This window comes from Staurois parvus, unplaced genomic scaffold (assembly GCF_062004578.1).
Source record: "Staurois parvus isolate SC_StPar_1 unplaced genomic scaffold, SC_StPar_1.0 ptg000320l, whole genome shotgun sequence".
Lineage (NCBI taxonomy): Eukaryota > Metazoa > Chordata > Amphibia > Anura > Ranidae > Staurois > Staurois parvus.
This window is the reverse complement of record NW_028318116.1, coordinates 2542217-2563967: the sequence shown is the minus strand read 5'-3', so window position 1 is coordinate 2563967 and position 21751 is coordinate 2542217. Positions and strand designations below refer to the sequence as shown.

The 21751-nt window shown below is 47.4% G+C and overlaps 1 protein-coding gene across 3 annotated transcripts in view; it reads right to left on the bottom strand.

Annotated features, from left to right (window-relative positions):
* The window catches only part of KDM2A (lysine demethylase 2A), a 168880-nt gene that overhangs the window by 113873 nt on the left and 33256 nt on the right, over positions 1 to 21751 (bottom strand). For all 3 annotated transcript variants that reach the window (XM_089683714.1, XM_089683711.1, XM_089683712.1), the window contains 5 exons: positions 19947 to 20085; positions 19785 to 19863; positions 15144 to 15190; positions 9348 to 9526; positions 4668 to 4774 (listed from right to left, as the gene is read on the bottom strand). In XM_089683714.1, coding sequence (XP_089539840.1) covers positions 4668 to 4774; positions 9348 to 9526; positions 15144 to 15190; positions 19785 to 19863; positions 19947 to 20085 — 551 coding nt within the window. The remainder of the gene's footprint in view (positions 1 to 4667; positions 4775 to 9347; positions 9527 to 15143; positions 15191 to 19784; positions 19864 to 19946; positions 20086 to 21751) is intronic.

The window sequence follows — 21751 nt, the reverse complement described above, 5'->3', positions numbered from 1 at the left end:
GATGGGGCACCAATCCTCCCACCGACACCAATGATGGGGCACCGATCCTCCCACCGATACCAATGAGGGGGCACCGATCCTCCCACCGATACCAATGAGGGGGCACCGATCCTCCCACCGATACCAATGATGAGGCACCGATCCTCCCACCGATACCAATGATGGGGCACCGATCCTCCCACCGATACCAATGATGGGGCACCGATCCTCCCACCGATACCAATGATGGGGCACCAATCCTCCCACCAATATCAATGATAAGGGAACCAATCCTCCCACCGATACCAATGATGGGGCACCAATCCTCCCACCGACACCAATGATGGGGCACCGATCCTCCCACCGATACCAATGATGAGGCACCGATCCTCCCACCGATACCAATGATGGGGAACCGATCCTCCCACCGATACCAATGATGGGGCACCGATCCTCCCACCGATACCAATGATGGGGCACCAATCCTCCCACCAATATCAATGATAAGGGAACCAATCCTCCCACCGATACCAATGATGGGGCACCAATCCTCCCACCGACACCAATGATGGGGCACCGATCCTCCCACCGATACCAATGATGGGGCGCCGATCCTCCCACCGATACCAATGATGGGGCACCGATCCTCCCACCGATACCAATGAGGGGGCACCGATCCTCCCACCGATACCAATGAGGGGGCACCGATCCTCCCACCGATACCAATGAGGGGGCACCGATCCTCCCACCGATACCAATGATGAGGCACCGATCCTCCCACCGATACCAATGATGGGGCACCAATCCTCCCACCAATATCAATGATAAGGGAACCAATCCTCCCACCGATACCAATGATGGGGCACCAATCCTCCCACCGACACCAATGATGGGGCACCGATCCTCCCACCGATACCAATGAGGGGGCACCGATCCTCCCACCGATACCAATGAGGGGGCACCGATCCTCCCACCGATACCAATGATGAGGCACCGATCCTCCCACCGATACCAATGATGGGGCACCAATCCTCCCACCAATATCAATGATAAGGGAACCAATCCTCCCACCGATACCAATGATGGGGCACCAATCCTCCCACCGACACCAATGATGGGGCACCGATCCTCCCACCGATACCAATGATGGGGCGCCGATCCTCCCACCGATACCAATGATGGGGCACCAATCCTCCCACCGACACCAATGATGGGGCACCGATCCTCCCACCGATACCAATGAGGGGGCACCGATCCTCCCACCGATACCAATGAGGGGGCACCGATCCTCCCACCGATACCAATGATGAGGCACCGATCCTCCCACCGATACCAATGATGGGGCACCGATCCTCCCACCGATACCAATGATGGGGCACCGATCCTCCCACCGATACCAATGATGGGGCACCAATCCTCCCACCAATATCAATGATAAGGGAACCAATCCTCCCACCGATACCAATGATGGGGCACCAATCCTCCCACCGACACCAATGATGGGGCACCGATCCTCCCACCGATACCAATGATGAGGCACCGATCCTCCCACCGATACCAATGATGGGGAACCGATCCTCCCACCGATACCAATGATGGGGCACCGATCCTCCCACCGATACCAATGATGGGGCACCAATCCTCCCACCAATATCAATGATAAGGGAACCAATCCTCCCACCGATACCAATGATGGGGCACCAATCCTCCCACCGACACCAATGATGGGGCACCGATCCTCCCACCGATACCAATGATGAGGCACCGATCCTCCCACCGATACCAATGATGGGGAACCGATCCTCCCACCGATACCAATGATGGGGCACCGATCCTCCCACCGATACCAATGATGGGGCACCAATCCTCCCACCAATATCAATGATAAGGGAACCAATCCTCCCACCGATACCAATGATGGGGCACCAATCCTCCCACCGACACCAATGATGGGGCACCGATCCTCCCACCGATACCAATGATGGGGCGCCGATCCTCCCACCGATACCAATGATGGGGCACCGATCCTCCCACCGATACCAATGAGGGGGCACCGATCCTCCCACCGATACCAATGAGGGGGCACCGATCCTCCCACCGATACCAATGAGGGGGCACCGATCCTCCCACCGATACCAATGATGAGGCACCGATCCTCCCACCGATACCAATGATGGGGCACCAATCCTCCCACCAATATCAATGATAAGGGAACCAATCCTCCCACCGATACCAATGATGGGGCACCAATCCTCCCACCGACACCAATGATGGGGCACCGATCCTCCCACCGATACCAATGAGGGGGCACCGATCCTCCCACCGATACCAATGAGGGGGCACCGATCCTCCCACCGATACCAATGATGAGGCACCGATCCTCCCACCGATACCAATGATGGGGCACCAATCCTCCCACCAATATCAATGATAAGGGAACCAATCCTCCCACCGATACCAATGATGGGGCACCAATCCTCCCACCGACACCAATGATGGGGCACCGATCCTCCCACCGATACCAATGATGGGGCGCCGATCCTCCCACCGATACCAATGATGGGGCACCGATCCTTCCACCGATACCAATGAGGGGGCACCGATCCTCCCACCGATACCAATGAGGGGGCACCGATCCTCCCACCGATACCAATGAGGGGGCACCGATCCTCCCACCGATACCAATGATGAGGCACCGATCCTCCCACCGATACCAATGATGGGGCACCGATCCTCCCACCGATACCAATGATGGGGCACCGATCCTCCCACCGATACCAATGATGGGGCACCGATCCTCCCACCGATACCAATGATGGGGCACCGATCCTCCCACCGATACCAATGATGGGGCACCGATCCTCCCACCGATACCAATGATGGGGCACCGATCCTCCCACCGATACCAATGATGGGGCACCGATCCTCCCACCGATACCAATGATGGGGCACCGATCCTCCCACCGATACCAATGATGGGGCACCGATCCTCCCACCGATACCAATGATGGGGCACCGATCCTCCCACCGATACCAATGATGGGGCACCGATCCTCCCACCGATACCAATGATGGGGCACCGATCCTCCCACCGATACCAATGATGGGGCACCGATCCTCCCACCGATACCAATGATGGGGCACCGATCCTCCCACCGATACCAATGATGGGGCACCGATCCTCCCACCGATACCAATGATGGGGCACCGATCCTCCCACCGATACCAATGATGGGGCACCGATCCTCCCACCGATACCAATGATGGGGCACCGATCCTCCCACCGATACCAATGATGGGGCACCGATCCTCCCACCGATACCAATGATGGGGCACCGATCCTCCCACCGATACCAATGATGGGGCACCGATCCTCCCACCGATACCAATGATGGGGCACCGATCCTCCCACCGATACCAATGATGGGGCACCGATCCTCCCACCGATACCAATGATGGGGCACCGATCCTCCCACCGATACCAATGATGGGGCAAAAATCCTCCCACCGATACCAATAATGGGGCACTAATCCTCCCACTGACACCATCGATGGGGCACTATTCCTTCCACTAATACCAATGATGGGGCACCGATACCAATGATGGGGCACCAATCCTCCCACCAATATCAATGATGGGGCACCGATACCAATGATGGGGCACCGATACCAAATGATGGGGCACCAATCCTCCCACCGATACCAATGATGGGGCACCAATCCTCCCACCGATACCAATGATGGGGCACCAATCCTCCCACCGATACCAATGATGGGGCACCAATCCTCCCACCGATACCAATGATGGGCACTAGTCCTCCCACCGATACCAATGATGGGGCACTAATCCTCCCACCGATACCATTGATGGGGCACTAATCCTCCCACCAATACCATTGATGGGGCACTAGTCCTCCCACTAATACCAATGATGGGGCACTAATCCTCCCACTAATACCAATGATGGGGCACTAATCCTCCCACTAATACCAATGATGGGGCACTATTCCTCCCACTGATGTCGATGATGGGGCACTATTCCTCCTGCTGATGCCAATGATGGGGCACTATTCCTCCCGCTGATGCCAATGATGGGGCAATATTTCTTCCACTAATGCCTCATACTATTCCTCTCATGAATACCAATGATGGGGCACTAATTCCCAACTAATACCAATGATGGGGCCCTTTTCCTCTCACTAATACCTCACACTATTCCTCTTAATAATACCAATGATGGGGCACTATTCCTCTCTCTAATACCAATGATGGGGCACTATTCCCCTCAATAAAACCAATCATGAGGCACTAATGCTTCCACTGATAGCAATGATCGGGAACTATTCCTCCCACTGATACCAACAACGGTGATTCTTCCCACTAATACGAATGCCTCCTACTGCCAACAGATGTTATGTAGTTATTTTACCCCTGCTGACCACCAAGTCTGAGGCATTTTCTACTAATGCTGGCTATAATCCGGCCCTCCTAAAGTCTGGAGGTCATTAAACCAGCTTTTTGCTTAAAAAGTTTGTAGACCCGTGCTCTAAGATATAGCTCTAAAAGGAACCAATCTGTTAGTTTCCACTGACACAATTCATGGGTGGGTATATAACAGCAAGTGCGACAAAATGTAAACATGCCTTAAAATGCACTATAATGAACTATGATATGCAGCTATCACTCACTTCTGCACCTTGGGGTATTGCATTTCCTGGATGACGTTGGTGGATTCAGTCTGTCTATCCTTTAAATGCCTTGGCCAAATGTTGTCCACCCAGTCTATCTGATCCACCTGTGAGAGACAGCAAAACAATCTTGAAAAATTACAAGACCGTGGTAATGCAGGTTAGAAATATTTTGTGTCAACAAGGTTCACAGTATTTCACAGTGTGAGACGCAACAGTTCTTGGCAATGTAATTCATAACAACTGGAGACAATTTTTAAAACTTGAAAGAAGAAAAACTCAATATAGAAAATAGGTGAAAAATGCAACACATTTTCTTTTGCTTTAGTAGCAGTTTTATTATAAATATAAACAGAAAATATTGTTTGTCCTGCAAAAGTGCTTAAAGTGAAGAATGAACTTCTCTTACTTGCTCCATTACCACAGAATGTTTTGTTATATCTGATCATAAAAAGATCTGTTGATTCTGCCAAAAGCCTGGTGAGTTGGTAACTTTGTGCTTTCAACTCCTACTACTGCAATTTGAGATGTTGCAAGGCTCTCAGTTCTTTCTGTGGACTACATATGTCCTACCTGCTATATTATGGAGATAAGGAAATGAGGTATTTTGTATTTCTACCACACTTTCTATCCTAGGGTTTGATTTGTCACACAGGAAGTGTGTTACTGACAGGATCTCCAGGTTACAATAGAAGGCTTTAAGGTGGTTGTAAGCCCTCACACATGCCCTGAGAAGTGACTGGCCTCAGGTGATACACAGAGATGAAACAAATCTTCCTACACAAGTTGTACCTGTTTATCTGCGGTCTTCTCATCTCTACATCAGTTCAAGGTCTAAAATTTATAATAATTCTGAGCGTTTAGAAAACGGGATAGATAGCTGAAATGACACACTGCAGAGCTCAGTGAGGAGAGCTCTGAGAGCTGATTGGAGGGTAAGGAACACGCCCTTTCGCATAGCACACAAGAACAGAGCTGAGGCAGTCAATCACAGCTTGTATGCTGGAGTGGTCCATGGTCTGAAAAGGTGAACGAGTCCCACATGTGAAAAGGACACTTGGAATTTGCCGACGCATTTCGAGGAGCGATCTCCTCTTCATTACAGCCTATATCACTCAAATTGTCTGTTTGCACATATGTTGAATTTTCACTTATTGATTTGTTCATAATTGGTATTTCCTAGCAGGGCATCTAGTCTGTTTGGATATCTGAATAATTTTTGGGGGTTTGTCCTGCTATCATTTGCTATCTGACATTCGTTCTCGATTTTCTGCGGCTCTGATTTACTTTTTGCATATTCTGTTATATTCTTTGTACTGTGTAAATGATGATAGCATTCCTTAATTTTTATATTTAATAAAAGCTCTTTTCTTATTATCTATAGCTTTTTTAACTTTTTCTGTAAGCCGCATAGGTTTGATTTTTAGCCTTTTAAACTTGTTGCTCATGGAAATATATTTTGCAGTGTGTTCACATACAGTCTTTTTGAAGAACTCCCATTTCTGTGTTGTGTTCATTGATGCCAATATTCCCTCCCAGTCTAAGTCTTGGAGAGCAGCTCTCAGTCTTGGAAAATTAGCTCTCTTAAAGTTGAGCATTTTTATTTTTCCCGTGTGTGCTTGTTGTTTACAGCTAACAATAAATGAAATCATGTTATGATCACTGCTACCCAGATGTTCTTTTATATGGACATTCGTAATAAGATCTGCATAGTTTGAGATTACCAGGTCCAGCAGAGCATCATTCCTAGTTGGGGCCTCTATGAACTGTACCATAAAATTGTAGTAGGTTTATACATTTTTGCCCTTTAATTGCTCCTGAAGTGCCATTACTCCAGTCAATTTCCAGGTAGTTCAAATCCCCCCTTATTATCACTGTCCCAGCTCTTGTAGCCCTTTCAATCTGTGCAAGGAGTGGAGTCTCCACCTCCTCAATAACACTGGGTGGACTATAACAAACTCCAATGATTACCTTTGTAGTACGTTCCCCCCCATGTGCAGTTCCACCCACAATGCTTCAGCCTCATCACACTCTCCATCAACTAGGTCCCCTTTGACACTCGCTCTGAGATCACTTCTCACATTGAGACAGACACCACCACCTTTTCTTTTTACCCATTCTCTCCGAAAGAGAACATAGCCAGGAATATTAATGGCCCAGTCATGTGAAGAATGAAGCCAAGATTCAGCAAAGCAATTAAGTCATAGTTCTCTTCATGCACCAAAGCTTCCAAATCATCTATTTTGCTTAGCAGACTTCTAGCATTGGTGAACAAACACTTTAACACATTGATACCTTGTGCACACGTATTTTGCCTATTTTTTAATTTTGTACAAACGGTACCAATTCCAATGGTTGTTTGTAACATGGGCACCTTATCACCTGCCATAGCCCTACTCCCACCTTTCCCCATTCCATCCACCAATAAGGACTGACCCCTATCTGATCTGTCTGTCCATTATAATCTAATTCTCTCTCCCCCCTCGATCCTAGTTTAAATACTCCTCCAGCCGTCCATAAACCTCTCCCCCAGCACAGTAGACCCCCTTCCATTTAGGTGCAAACCATCTCTAGCATAGAGGTTGCACCCCACTGAAATGCCAGCCAAGTGCTCTAGAAACCCAAATCCTTCCCTTTTACACCAGGTTTTAAGCCATACATTGATTTCTCTAATCTCCCCATCTTTCCTGAGCTGCACATGGCACAGGTAATATTTCAAAGAATATCACCTTGGAGGTCCTTTTTTTCTTCAACTTGCAGCCTAGTTCTTTAAATTGATTCTTAAGGAGCCTCCACTTTCCATGTATTCTGTCATTGGTTCCAACATGAACCAAGACAGCTGGGTCATGCCCAGCCCCTCACAGTAATTTATCAACCCTGTCCACATGCCGAACCCTGGCACCAGGGAGACAGCAAACCATTAGGTTGAGGCGATCCTGGCGACAAATGATTCTATCAGTCCTTCTGATTATTGAATTCCCTACTACCACCAGCTGTCTAGGCCTTCCTGTACTACCCTCACCACCCCTCCCAGATGGTCTGCCTTCCCAGCTGTTAGGGATAGCAGTGGCATCCAGGGCTGGGAAAATAGGACTGCCCGTAGAAGGCCATCATCAGGACAAGACTCACACAAAAAGGGAGGGGAGGGTCACTCCTGAATTGGAGAGCCTGAATCTGAGGCCAGAGTGCCAGATATTCCTCCTGTGGAAGAAACATGCTGGCCCAAGCTGTGTCCAGACCAAGACCCAAATACTCTAGAATGATGTGTTGTTTCCCAGGACAATTTCTAATGGCTCAGCATACACCCAAATCACCTTGGATAGTCAAAGCCACACTGTCTGACACAGTCCACACTGTGGGAGTGTTCCCTTACAAGAAGGTAGTTCATGTATCCTACAACTGGAATGCCACAGAGTTCAGCAGGGCTAATACTGGGGCTAACACTTTGGTGAACACCCCAAGTGTAAACAATTGGACAAAGGGCAGGCCCATGAGCTGGTAGTGTAAGTGCCCCACGACAGAATATAGGAACTGTTGATATGCTGGGAAGACAGAAATATGTAGGTATGTTTCTTTGATTTCCACAAAAGCCAGAAAGACTGCATGGTGAAGGGAGGTGACGAAAGATTTGGTGATTTTCATGCAGATGGAGTGAATGCCACTTTTAAGTTGAACAAGGTGGAGTAAAACTCTCCCAAACTGTTCTGCCACAAGAACTGGAGAAATGACACCTTGATCTAAAAGTCTCCAGAGGACTCAAAAGAGACCTGCTAATCTGTTTGATGCAGTGATGCATCCCACCATTATGCACATTACTCCTCAGACTGAAACCTAAACATCCAGACAAAACACTTATGATAGCAGTGAGTAAAGCAGTGTAAAGCTGGGCAAACATGAAACCTATCTACCAATACATTTCTGTTCAATCTCCCTGTTGGAAAATCTCTGCTCGATCATGTTAAGAGTGTGGATGGGAAAATCGGGACAGTTTTTTCCATTCAACCCACTGGTTGAATGAAAAAAAAAAATGACATCTATGGCCAGCTTTACTACACACAAACTTTTTAAATGAAGTTTGTAAACTGTAAATCCCAGGACCAACAAAACTGATGAAACTTGTCCAAAGTATGCAAAATATTTTCATTTAAAAATTAAATGCCTTATAACTGGGAGTCACCATTTACACCAAACTTGAGTCCAACTCCCTAATCCCTTCCTCAAGTCCTCCAGATATTTTTTTATCTTTCTTTATGGCTGGTCACATGGTCATCTTCCATGTTGTACTGTGAGGTCAGGACGCTGCACTCACAGTCTTTCCTCAGTCTTAAGATGTTCAGTGACACTGGGCATCATTTGTCAATGCAGACTGAGTACATCTTGTGACAAGGAAAATGGAATGAAGGGGAGTGTTTCAGCCAGACTATTTTTTTCAATTCCCCAAATGCCTGTGGGAAAGTTAAAAATTAGCCTAGAGATGTGCCTTAATTCAAATTGTGTTGCTAAAACATTTCAACCATCTAACAGGTCATGTATTTGATATGTCCGAATACCTTCCTGGGGGGTGTCATGGGTCAGTACCACAAACTGTCAGTATTGCCCAAAAGCCACAAAACACAAATTAGTGGTAGGTTGAAGAGAGGCCAAAGTGGTACAGAAAGCAACCAATGATGACATGCTCACCGTTGCAGGTCTTTGCACCAGATTCTCCAGCTTGGTGTGGCTAAACTCCAGGCTGATGACATTATATAATTTTTCTCTTTCTTCATCTGGGGTTTCATAATATTTTGCCCATTGTGCCATTGTCATCTCTATTCCTCTTTGGGTGCCAACGTCCATCACGTCTACAATACGTTTTCCCCCTAGAAGAGAAGTTTAAAGTGTTTGTAAACTCTAACAACACATTTCTCTTATTTGCTCCCTTTTGGTCAGTTAAATATACCATTAAAGAGTTTTATGACATCTGTCCATCCAGCCAGAAATCATGTGACCTGATAACTTCCTGTTCTCTCTGATTCTGGACTGTTGTCAATTAATAATGTTCTCTCCTATCTCTGTGGACTACAAACCACCTCCTCCTGCTAAGGAGAAGAGAGTGAGGTTGTATGTAGTTCTGACACATTCTTGTCCTTGGGTGACAACCCTGCTCACTTTGGTTATCACACTAGAACAACCATTAAAATAAAGGTTATAATAAAAGGGGGAAAGTGTGAAAAAAAAAAGAATGCAGCCGCCACATCTAAGGACCAGTAAGCTACAATACAATCAATTTATGTTTAGATACAATTTAACACAATTAAAAAGGTCTTTTTTTAAAGGGTTTCCACTATATAAGACAACATTACGTTCCCTGCCACCAGTAAAAAAAAAAGAATTATTTAGGTTCTAAAACATACCCAAATGGGAGCATAATAAATTTCAGACTGCCAGAAAGAACGAGTGGCAACAATAACATTAGGGCCCATTCACACCAATGCATGGCATTCCGAAAGGCATTCCGATGCACAATGTGTTAGTTTCTTTAACAGTCAGCTGGTGATCTCGCCAGTAACACCCTTCCTATCCTTGGGTAACAACGCTTACTTGCCTCACTGTATCTATGGAGGGTACTGTCACCCTAGGCTGCACTCTTGATCTAAACCACAAAACACTTCCCCCCCTTATCTCCATAATTTAGAGTGTTCCTAAACTCAGGACCCTGCATTCACCATATCCGCTCTCCCCGGACCCCGCATTCACCATATCCGCTCTCCCCGGACCCCGCATTCACCATATCCGCTCTCCCCGGACCCCGCATTCACCATATCCGCTCTCCCCGGACCCCGCATTCACCATATCCGCTCTCCCCGGACCCCGCATTCACCATATCCGCTCTCCCCGGACCCCGCATTCACCATATCCGCTCTCCCCGGACCCCGCATTCACCATATCCGCTCTCCCCGGACCCCGCATTCACCATATCCGCTCTCCCCGGACCCCGCATTCACCATATCCGCTCTCCCCGGACCCCGCATTCACCATATCCGCTCTCCCCGGACCCCGCATTCACCATATCCGCTCTCCCCGGACCCCGCATTCACCATATCCGCGCTCCCCGGACCCCGCATTCACCATATCCGCGCTCCCCGGACCCCGCATTCACCATATCCGCGCTCCCCGGACCCCGCATTCACCATATCCGCTCTCCCCGGACCCCGCATTCACCATATCCGCTCTCCCCGGACCCCGCATTCACCATATCCGCTCTCCCCGGACCCCGCATTCACCATATCCGCTCTCCCCGGACCCCGCATTCACCATATCCGCTCTCCCCGGACCCCGCATTCACCATATCCGCTCTCCCCGGACCCCGCATTCACCATATCCGCTCTCCCCGGACCCCGCATTCACCATATCCGCTCTCCCCGGACCCCGCATTCACCATATCCGCTCTCCCCGGACCCCGCATTCACCATATCCGCTCTCCCCGGACCCCGCATTCACCATATCCGCTCTCCCCGGACCCCGCATTCACCATATCCGCTCTCCCCGGACCCCGCATTCACCATATCCGCTCTCCCCGGACCCTGAATTCACCATATCCGCTCTCCCCGGACCCTGAATTCACCATATCCGCTCTCCCCGGACCCTGAATTCACCATATCCGCTCTCCCCGGACCCTGCATTCACCATATCCGCTCTCCCCGGACCCTGCATTCACTATATCCGCTCTCCCCGGACCCTGCATTCACTATATCCAGTCTCCCCAGACCCTGCATTCACTATCTCTGGTCTCCCACAGCACACACAACATGGAAATGCAATTATTTTCATAAATATAAACTGCTAAATACCTTTTTTCATCAGTGGTATATAGCAGTTTTGTGACTTCTACCAGTGTCCAGCTGAGCACTGGTAAAGCTTGTAGGAGTTGTCATTTGGCTCTGACTGTCCTATAAGGCTGCATAACCCTCTGTCTGAACAGTGCTAACTGACCCTGTGCTGATCACACACACTTTCCCAAAAGAAAAAAAACTCTCTAGCAATACACACCAAACTGAGCATGTGCAAAGCGACACCTAAAGCTCTGTACTATCAGCAGATGGATTGGGGACAGTAGAAGAAGGGGAGGATCAGAGAAGACAGGATCAAACAGCCTTTTTACATAATGTTCCACAGTAAGTATGACAAGCATGCTTTACTGCATAAACAGACTGATTTTACTGTTGTGGCTTTAGTAACACTTTAAATGGGAGGTGCCCTATAGTTCACAAAAGATAACTGTGAAGGCTGATAATCTTGTTGGAGATTTTAGTTCAGCACAGAGAAAGTTACAAGAACACTGGAATTCTCTGAGGATTAAATAGTATTTTTCTGTACTTGAAGAAAATTTATGTAGCTTGAAAAATTAAAACTAATGCAGTCACAACATCCATGAACTGGAAAGCTGCATTATATTACATGTATTTTAGATATACTTTAATTTCAAGCTGGGTTCAGCGGAAAGTTTGCGGTTTCTGAATCTGTAACGCCAAATTACAGGAAAATACCCATACAGACGTAATTTCCCTCTAAACCTCCACTGCAGTGATTTCTTTTTTTTTGCTAAAAGGAGTATTAAAGTGTTACTAATTCCAGGACCCTGCATTCACTAGATCCGGTCTCCCCGGACCCTGCATATACTATATCCGGCCTCCCCGGACCCTGCATTCACTATATCTGGTCTCCTCGGACCCTGCATTCACTATATCTGGTCTCCCAGGGCCCTGCATTCACTAGATCCGGTCTCCCAGGGCCCTGCATTCACTAGATCCGGTCTCCCCGGACCCTGCATATACTATATCTGGTCTCCCCGGACCCTGCATATACTATATCCGGCCTCCCCGGACCCTGCATTCACTATATCCGGTCTCCTCGGACCCTGCATTCACTATATCTGGTCTCCCAGGGCCCTGCATTCACTAGATCCGGTCTCCCAGGGCCCTGCATTCACTAGATCCGGTCTCCCAGGGCCCTGCATTCACTAGATCCGGTCTCCCCGGACCCTGCATATACTATATCCGGCCTCCCCGGACCCTGCATTCACTATATCTGGTCTCCTCGGACCCTGCATTCACTATATCTGGTCTCCCAGGGCCCTGCATTCACTAGATCCGGTCTCCCAGGGCCCTGCATTCACTAGATCCGGTCTCCCAGGGCCCTGCATTCACTAGATCCGGTCTCCCAGGGCCCTGCATTCACTAGATCCGGTCTCCCAGGGCCCTGCATTCACTAGATCCGGTCTCCCAGGGCCCTGCATTCACTAGATCCGGTCTCCCCGGACCCTGCATATACTATATCTGGTCTCCCCGGACCCTGCATATACTATATCCGGCCTCCCCGGACCCTGCATTCACTATATCTGGTCTCCTCAGACCCTGCATTCACTATATCTGGTCTCCCAGGGCCCTGCATTCACTAGATCCGGTCTCCCAGGGCCCTGCATTCACTAGATCCGGTCTCCCCGGACCCTGCATATACTATATCCGGCCTCCCCGGACCCTGCATTCACTATATCTGGTCTCCTCGGACCCTGCATTCACTATATCTTGTCTCCCCGGACCCTGCATTCACTATATCCGGTCTCCCCGGACCCTGCATTCACTATATCTGGTCTCCCCGGACCCTGCATTCACTATATCTGGTCTCCTTGGACCCTGCATTCACTATATCTGGTCTCCCCGGGCCCTGCATTCACTATATCTGGTCTCCCCGGACCCTACATTCACTATATCTGGTCTCCCACAGTAAACAGAACATGGAAATGCAATTATTTTAGCAAATATAAACTGCTAAATACCTTTTCTTAACAGCAGTTAGAGCAGTCTTGTGACTTCTATCAGTGTCCAGCTGAGCACTGGTTAAAGCTTGTAGGGGGAGTTTTTTTTCTGTTCTAGGAGGATGCAAAACCCCTGACCTATGTCTGGACAATGCTGATTGGCCCTGTGATGATCTCATGCACTCTCCCAAGAAAAAAAACAAAAAACAAAAAAACCTCTCGAGCAATACACACTAAACTGAGCATGTGCAGAAAGGCTATGGGTTCAGTCTGTCTTATCAGAAGATAAGGCATGGCCATTTGAACAAGAGGAGGAGCAGAGAAGACAGGATCAAACAGCCTTTTTACACAATGCAGAGGATTAACCCCTTCGGTTCCACAGTGAGTATAACAAGCATGCTTTACTGCATATACAGACTGATTTTTACCATTGTGGGTTTAGTAACACATTCATTATTATTTCATGTATTTATATTATGACAATTTATGCAGCACTTTACATATTGAACATTCAGATCAATCGCTGCCCTCAGTGCCGGTTCACATATATGCGGATTGGATGCAGTTTTAACCGCATCCAATCCGCATGACATGTGAAATAACATTGCTTCCTATGGTGCCTGTTCACATATGTCCAGTGCACTGGGAGTGCAAAATCAGTGCGGATTGAAAGAGAGTGCTGTCTGATTTCTGAGCAGTGCGGTCCAGTTTAGGTGAGGATTACAGGCTATTGACTTCTATGGGAACAGTATCTATTATTATTATATAGTATTTATATAGCGCCAAAAGGTTTGCTCAGCGCTGTACATTATAGTGGGGGACAGAACATGAGACAATACAGTAACAAAACAAAACACGAGGGGCTCAAGGGCCCTTCTCTTTTGAGTTTACAATCTAATCTAGCATCTAAACCGCACATGAGTGAACAAGATCAAATCTTGACCTGAACCTGATGTAAACCTGACCTGAATCGCTGAACAACTACTGTGTCAATTAGCTGTGAAACCTGAGCTCCAATCCACACATGTGAATCAGCTTACAATCTAAGGTCCCTACCTCACCAGCAAACACATACAATGACCAATTTAGACAGAAGCCAATTACCTTACATCAGTGTTTCTCAACTCCAGTCCTCATGGACCCCCAACAGGTCATGTTTTCAGGATTTCCATTATTTTGCACAGGTGATTTGATCAGTTTCACTGCCTTAGTAATTACCACAGCTGTTTCATCTGAGGGAAATCCTGAAAACATGACCTGTTGGGGGTCCATGAGGACTGGAGTTGAGAAACACTGCCTTACATGCATGTCTCTGGGGTGTTTGAGAAAACAGAAGAACCCAGAGAAAACCTACAAAAGCACAGGGTGAACATGCAAACTCCATGCAGGTATCAATTTGGTTGAGATTCGAACTGAGCACCCTAGTGCTGCAAGAAAGAAGTTCTAACCAGTAAGCTACTGTGCTGCCCCATATTAGGGTTGCCACCTCATCCCTTTAAAACCAAACACATTAATTACACAGGATCTGCGGCTAATTTATTGCAGGAAAGGCACTAAGTGAGTTTAATTACCACCTTAATGAGTCACAGGACCTGTGTAATTAATGTATTCACATTTAAAGGGATGAGGTGGCAACCCTACCCCATATACATGCACAAGAGATAAAAACCATCTTCACTTACCTACAAACACCTTCACATCATTCACACTAAAGTCAGGATCTGGCATTCTAGAGAAAGAACAATAGCAAATATAAGATTAAAAGAAAAGCATACTAAAAATGTATCTGTCTTCTCTAAAAAGGAATGTCTTGGCTGTTCTGTTTCACAAATATATATGTCCGTGTTCAGCTTAGGATCAGCTTTATGTGGTTGTGCCATGCTGGACAAACCTTTTTAAACTTTTACATACAGTATCAGTGTTTGTCAGTAAATGGGATATACAGAAGCCCTCACGGGAGTAGAAAATTATTTGGGAACATTTCTTGTACATTGTGTAGTGTGGTGTGTCCCAATAAAAGTAGTCCTAATATTCAGTAATATGAAAAACATTTTGCAATGATTAAATATAACCAGTTAATTAATCCACATTTAGATTTGTAAAAAACCCCCCCAAAAACTTGCTTTTAATTAATTTTTTGGCCTGTAAAGCGCAGGTCACATGATCACAGCTGGTGGGCGTATATAGAGTGGGGCATGTACATCATTGAAGGAAATTACATTCAGTGAATCGCAATCATATCCAGTAGCATTATCACTTCCTCCCTTCCTCAGCCAAGTGCAGTGACAGTGAATTAAGCCCCAGCTCACATATATGCGGCCGTGTGGTACGCGTTTTGTGTGGGCACGAGAGCCCATTTATGTGAATGGACTCTTGTGCCCCGTGACACGCAGGGAAGAAGACCCTGCACTTCTTCCGAAACCATAGCCCGCACGGGAACCTCAGTTCCCAGTACGGTTGCGTCTTCCAGTGCGAGCAGCGTGCCATTAGAACGAATGGCACCCGACTGCAGGTCCACATTCCTCTATGTGGGTGGTGCGGCCGCACAGATTTTCGTGCGGATCCGCAGCGGCACCACCCGCACAGATGTGAACCTAGCCTTACAGAGCTTCCCAAAGAGGAAGGGAGGAGCGGGGCTGAGTGGGGAGCCCGCCATCAAAGTGGGAAGGATGGGGGGGGGGGGTGTCGCACATGGTTTTACACTGACCATGGAAGGTACAGGCATGCTGAGCGATTGCATAGCGTGCCTGTATCTAACTGTAGGTTGACTGAGGGCTGAACAAGCTAGCATAATAGAGCTTCAAATGCTTAGTGCGGTCAGTTTACCATAAGGAAGAGAGGAAATGGCAGGATCAATCAGGTAATAGAGAACAGCAGGCACATATGAGAAATTAATCCTGAAAAGGCAAGTATAAATACATCAACCTTTTCGCTGCCAGGTCCATACCTCGTATGGGGACGGGGGGGGGTGATGTGTTGTTATTCATTTATTAAAAGGTACTTATATAGCGCCATCAATTTACGCAGCGCTTTACATATATATTATATATTCACATCAGTCCCTAACCCTCAAGGGGCGTACAATCTAAGGTCCCTAACTCACATTGATACATACACATACTAGGGCCTATTTAGATACGAGCCAATTCACCTACCAGCATGTCTTTGGAGTGTGGGAGGAAACCAGAGTACCCGGAGGAAACCCATGCAGGCACAGGGAGAACATGCAAACTCCAGGCAGATGGTGCCATGGTTGGGATATTTACATACAATCTAGTGGCTGCAGCCATGGGGATTGTGCGTAAAACTGCCTGTCAGGTGGAAGCATTTGGGCTGCACTGCATCTTTTAGACCGTACATTTCTCATTAAAGAGAACCTGTCATCACAAAATCATTACATAGGGGACTTTTTTTTTCAATTGCAATAATAAAAAAAAGACACCAAATCCCCCCCCCCCCACATATACACATGTATGAACATAAACACATGTGTTGGGGGCGCCTAAACAAAAAAATGTTGATTGTGATACACATTACATATTGTCATGCACGCCGGAATAGGAGCAATAATTCTAGCAGAAGACCTCCTCTAACGCCAAACTGATGACCTACAGCGGGCATTCAAGCGTCACCTGTAGGAAATATAGGCTACTGATGTTTGTCGCCAATTCATGGGCGCACACAAATTTAAGGTTTGACATTCTGGGCATCTATTTACTCATTGCAACCTCATCTTTTATATTTTACCAAAAAGTTTGGTAATGTATTGTGTAAGCTTGCCCTAAACTTCACTTTTCTGTGTTTTTTACTGAAAGTTTGTATTTCCTAGACCTTTGTGGTAATATCGTATGACATAAAAAAATTGGCACTACCACTATTTTATTCCCTAGGGCAGTGATGGCGAACCTTTTTGAGCCCGAGTGCCCAAACTGCAACCCAAAACCAACTTATTTCTTTCAAAGTGCCAACACTGCAATGAAACCTGAATATCGAGCTTTTGGTTTAGAAAAAACAACTCGTACAGTAGTGCAAACTAATTAACAGTACAGGGATGACCAGAGACTGCGGACAGTACAGGGATGACCAGAGACTGCGGACACAGTACAGGGATGACCAGAGACTGGAGACACAGTACAGGGATGACCAGAGACTGCGGACACAGTACAGGGATGACCAGAGACTGCGGACAGTACAGGGATGACCAGAGACTGCGGACAGTACAGGAGATGACCAGAGACTGCGGAAAGCACAGGGATGACCAGAGACTGCGGACAGCACAGGGATGACCAGAGACTGCAGACAGTACAGGGATGACCAGAGACTGCGGACAGCACAGGGATGACCAGAGACTGCGGAAAGCACAGGGATGACCAGAGACTGCAGACAGTACAGGGATGACCAGAGACTGCGGACAGCACAGGGATGACCAGAGACTGCGGACAGCACAGGGATGACCAGAGACTGCAGACAGTACAGGGATGACCAGAGACTGCAGACAGTACAGGGATGACCAGAGACTGCGGACAGTACAGATGACTGCTGACCTTTGGGGAGGGAGGGGGAGCGGGTACCTGAATTTGACAGGTACCCGCTCTTACTTCCGCAGAGTTTTTTTTTTTATCTTACCTGTTCCTTTATCCAGCCGCGCGCTGTTTTCACGGCTTCTGTAGTGTGGGCGCTCGTCGGACAGCCGGATGCCCAGTGCGCATGCGCGAGAAGCGCTGCGCTTTGGGATTGGTCCGGCGGCTTCTGGGATCTGTCATGTGTCCCAGGTACCGCCTTACCATTCACAAAGAGCACTGCTTCTTGCGCATGCGCACTTGGGACCCGGCTGTCACGCACACTACAGAAGCCGGGAAGACAGCGCGCCGCTGGATAGAGGGACAGGTACGGTCCCACTGCAGAGCTGAGCGGCCGGCCCGGTATTCTGACACGGCGGCGGTGGAAATACCGGACCGGGCGCTCTATATTCGCTCCATAAGACGCACTGACATTTTCCCCCCTTTTTGGGGGAAAAAAAGTGCGTCTTATGGAGCGAAAAATACGGTATTCTCCTGGCGTGCCCACAGATAAGGCTCGGCGTGCCAGCTGTGGAACGCGTGCCACGGGTTCGCCATCACTGCCCTAGGGTGTCTGCTTTCAGAAAATATATAATGTTTTGGGGTTTTGTGGAATATTCAGGCCTAAAATGATTTATTAAATAGGTGTGCAAAAAACACAAAAATTGCACTGGTAGCAAAAAGCTTAAAGATACAGTGGAATGCTTTTTACATTTTTAAGGTTTAAAAACACTTTAGAGTGACTGAAAAAGGCTCAAGGTTTTCTATTTTTTTGCATTCTGAAAAACCTTCTACAGCAGCCCCCCCAAATACTTGAGCCCTATCTCGATCTAGCAATGTGCACAAGAGCCTCGGCTGTCACGGGTCTCTCCCTCCTCACTGACTGACACAGCAGCAGGAGCCACTGGCTCCCGCTACTGTCAATCACAGCCATTGAGCCAATGAGGAGAGCGTGAGGGTGGGACCGAGTCAAATCTGTGTGTGAATAAACACAGAGGGCAACAGATCGGGAGCAAGCCTGCTCAGATACCACCATAGCAAGCTTCTTGCTGTGAGAGCACTTGACAGGAGGGAGAGGCCAGGAGCACCTGCGAGGGACCTGAGAAGAGGAGGATCGAGTCTCATCTGTGCAAAACCACTGCACGCAGCAGGTAAGTACAACATGTTGGTTATTAAAAAAAAAAAAAAATCTGCCCTCACAATCACTTCAAGATCAGAACCTGTGAAATCTGACCTTAAAGCTATTTAATGCTGCTCATTGCATGCTCCCCTTCCATAGACTGCTTTGCCCTATTGAAGCCTGCCAACCTCTCTCCTTGTGACTGCTCCACAATTTATCAAGGTCTAACAAAATTAACAACAAAAGAACTTTGTGACTGTGGAGGTATGCTCCCTGTTCATTGCAGCCAAGACTGGAGTCTTGTCAGATCTCCTCCCCTGCCAGACAGCAATGGGTAGCAGAGCTGTGAAAAATCCCAGAACAGGATGAACAGAAACACAGATCCTTTGGCGGATAAAACAACTCCCATCTATGTATTTCATTTGTGTCTTTAACAGTCTGCCTGGAGTTCAGCTTTATAAGTTCTGTGTTTTCTCACTGCTTCAATTTCCCAATTTAACACATGAGTGAAGAGTTGAGCCCGAAAATACAAGAAATTTCTCAGCAAATTTCCATTCAACTTTTTTTATTTTGTTTTGTGAACTGATCCCTTACAAATATGATTTCAATGTTTAGGGAAGACAAAACCTTAACATCTTACTTACCTGATGCCAAGCCCTTCAGAACTTTTAAATATCAGCGGGTCCCTGAGTCCGCATTCCTGAACGTACCTCATATTGAAGTCTGAAAAAGAAAGAGACAATCAACAGCATGTTCACAACTCCCATAGTCCTCCTGGACTATTCCCCATCACTTAGTCCCCTGACCTTTTCCCTCCATGTAGATGATAAAGTCAGTGTTGTACTTTGGGCTATAAAGTTTCTCCTCCAAGTCAAATGTTCTTTTGCCCTCAATCTCCTCATCTGAGATGCCATCATCCTCATATCGACGACGGAGGGTGCTCCTCTGGAGGACAGAAACATTCAGACATGGTCAACGATTACACGACATAAAAGGAGGCCACCATAAACAGATTACCCACATACTTTGAGGAAGACATTCTCAGCTTTGACCTTTGCCACGGTGCAAACTGTAATTTACCTACAAATAAATGGATAAAGCCCACTCACTTCCAACCTACCGCAAAACCATGGGATGACAGAGATCTTTGTTTACATATGGTCATAATCTTGTATCTATGACATCTAAAGCAGGGTTCCGTGGAATCCTAAGGTTCCTCCAGAGGTTGCTTGGGGTTCCTTAAGCAATGAGCAATTTCTGTCTCTCAGATATGTTCCCACTAACATCATTGATCTTTTTAGCTATCTGTAAGGGGACAATTCGTCCCAAAGACCACATGTGTAAGGTGCTTTTTTCCTACTGACCATCACACTAACGTGTCATATAGTCATTTTTAGCAGGGTTTCACTGAGACCAGAAGGATATTTCAAGGATTCCTCTGTGTTGAAAAAGTTGAGAAAGGCTGATCTACAGTGTTGGGAAGATGGGAGCGCCACACTAGTTTGCACAGTCCTTTAAAAGATTTTATTTTGCAAAAAACAAATTGCTGTTTCTTTTTTTTAGCCCTGATGAGGGAGTGCCGAGCCCTAGAAACATGCTCGTTGCTGCAAAAGAAAATCTTTCAAAGGACTGCACAAGCTAGTGTGGCACTTCCATCTTTTTAACACTTTAGTAAACTCTTCCGAGGGTCCAGATGGACACTACAGTTCTTAGTAAGCAACCTCTGGGACCACACACCACCCATTATGTTATAAGAGATCACCATAAGGATCAGAGATCCCACGAACACAAAAAGATTCTATGGCAACATCTGACACCAGCCAGCTGACTATTCTTAGGTAAAGAGACCAGGTTAGAAAAAACGTATTGGATCACTAGTATTCCTGCTGTTATAGGCGGCACCATTCCCATCGGTCTGCTTACTCATTCACATGGAATAAATGTGTGTCCAACTATGGAACAAGCTATGACATTTGACAACAAGCAGACTAAGCCTGCACATTAATCTAGTTCTTGTCAAATTAAAATGTCATGGCTTCCACAGCAGCATCCTATAGAATCTTATTTTGTGTAGCCTGGCGTAGTGAGTGGAGCTGCAATGTGAAAGTCTCCCGTTTGATGCAGAGTCAGCTCACCTGTACCTCATAGAATGACCATGAAGGGTTAAGCTTGTTCTGCCTGTTTTCAATATATGTTCATGGTCAGCTCATTAAAGGGGAAGCGAGGGAATACAAAAAAAACAAACATATATATTAATCTACTTGCTGCAGGATCAGTGTAATGCAGCTGCCCCTCGTTAGCCCTAAGCCCCAGAACTGAACAATCACATGACCACTGATCGCTGAGTTCTCGGGTCCGCTCTGAGCAGAGAGCAGTGAAGGTCAGTCACCACTCTCTGCTTTGTACCTGCAGTGCCAGCTGGAGTGCCAGGAAGGAGAGGGGGTGGAAGCAACTTGTTCAAGTTCCTAGTGGCACGCTGAGAGGCTGCCTGTAAGACATCTGGGTGAATCTCGGCATTATTGTCGGGATCCCTCCAGAGTCTGGAGGCGGTCTGTAATGTCTTAAGGCTACAGCATGAGATTGGCTGATTTTGGGTCACAGGAAAACGCAA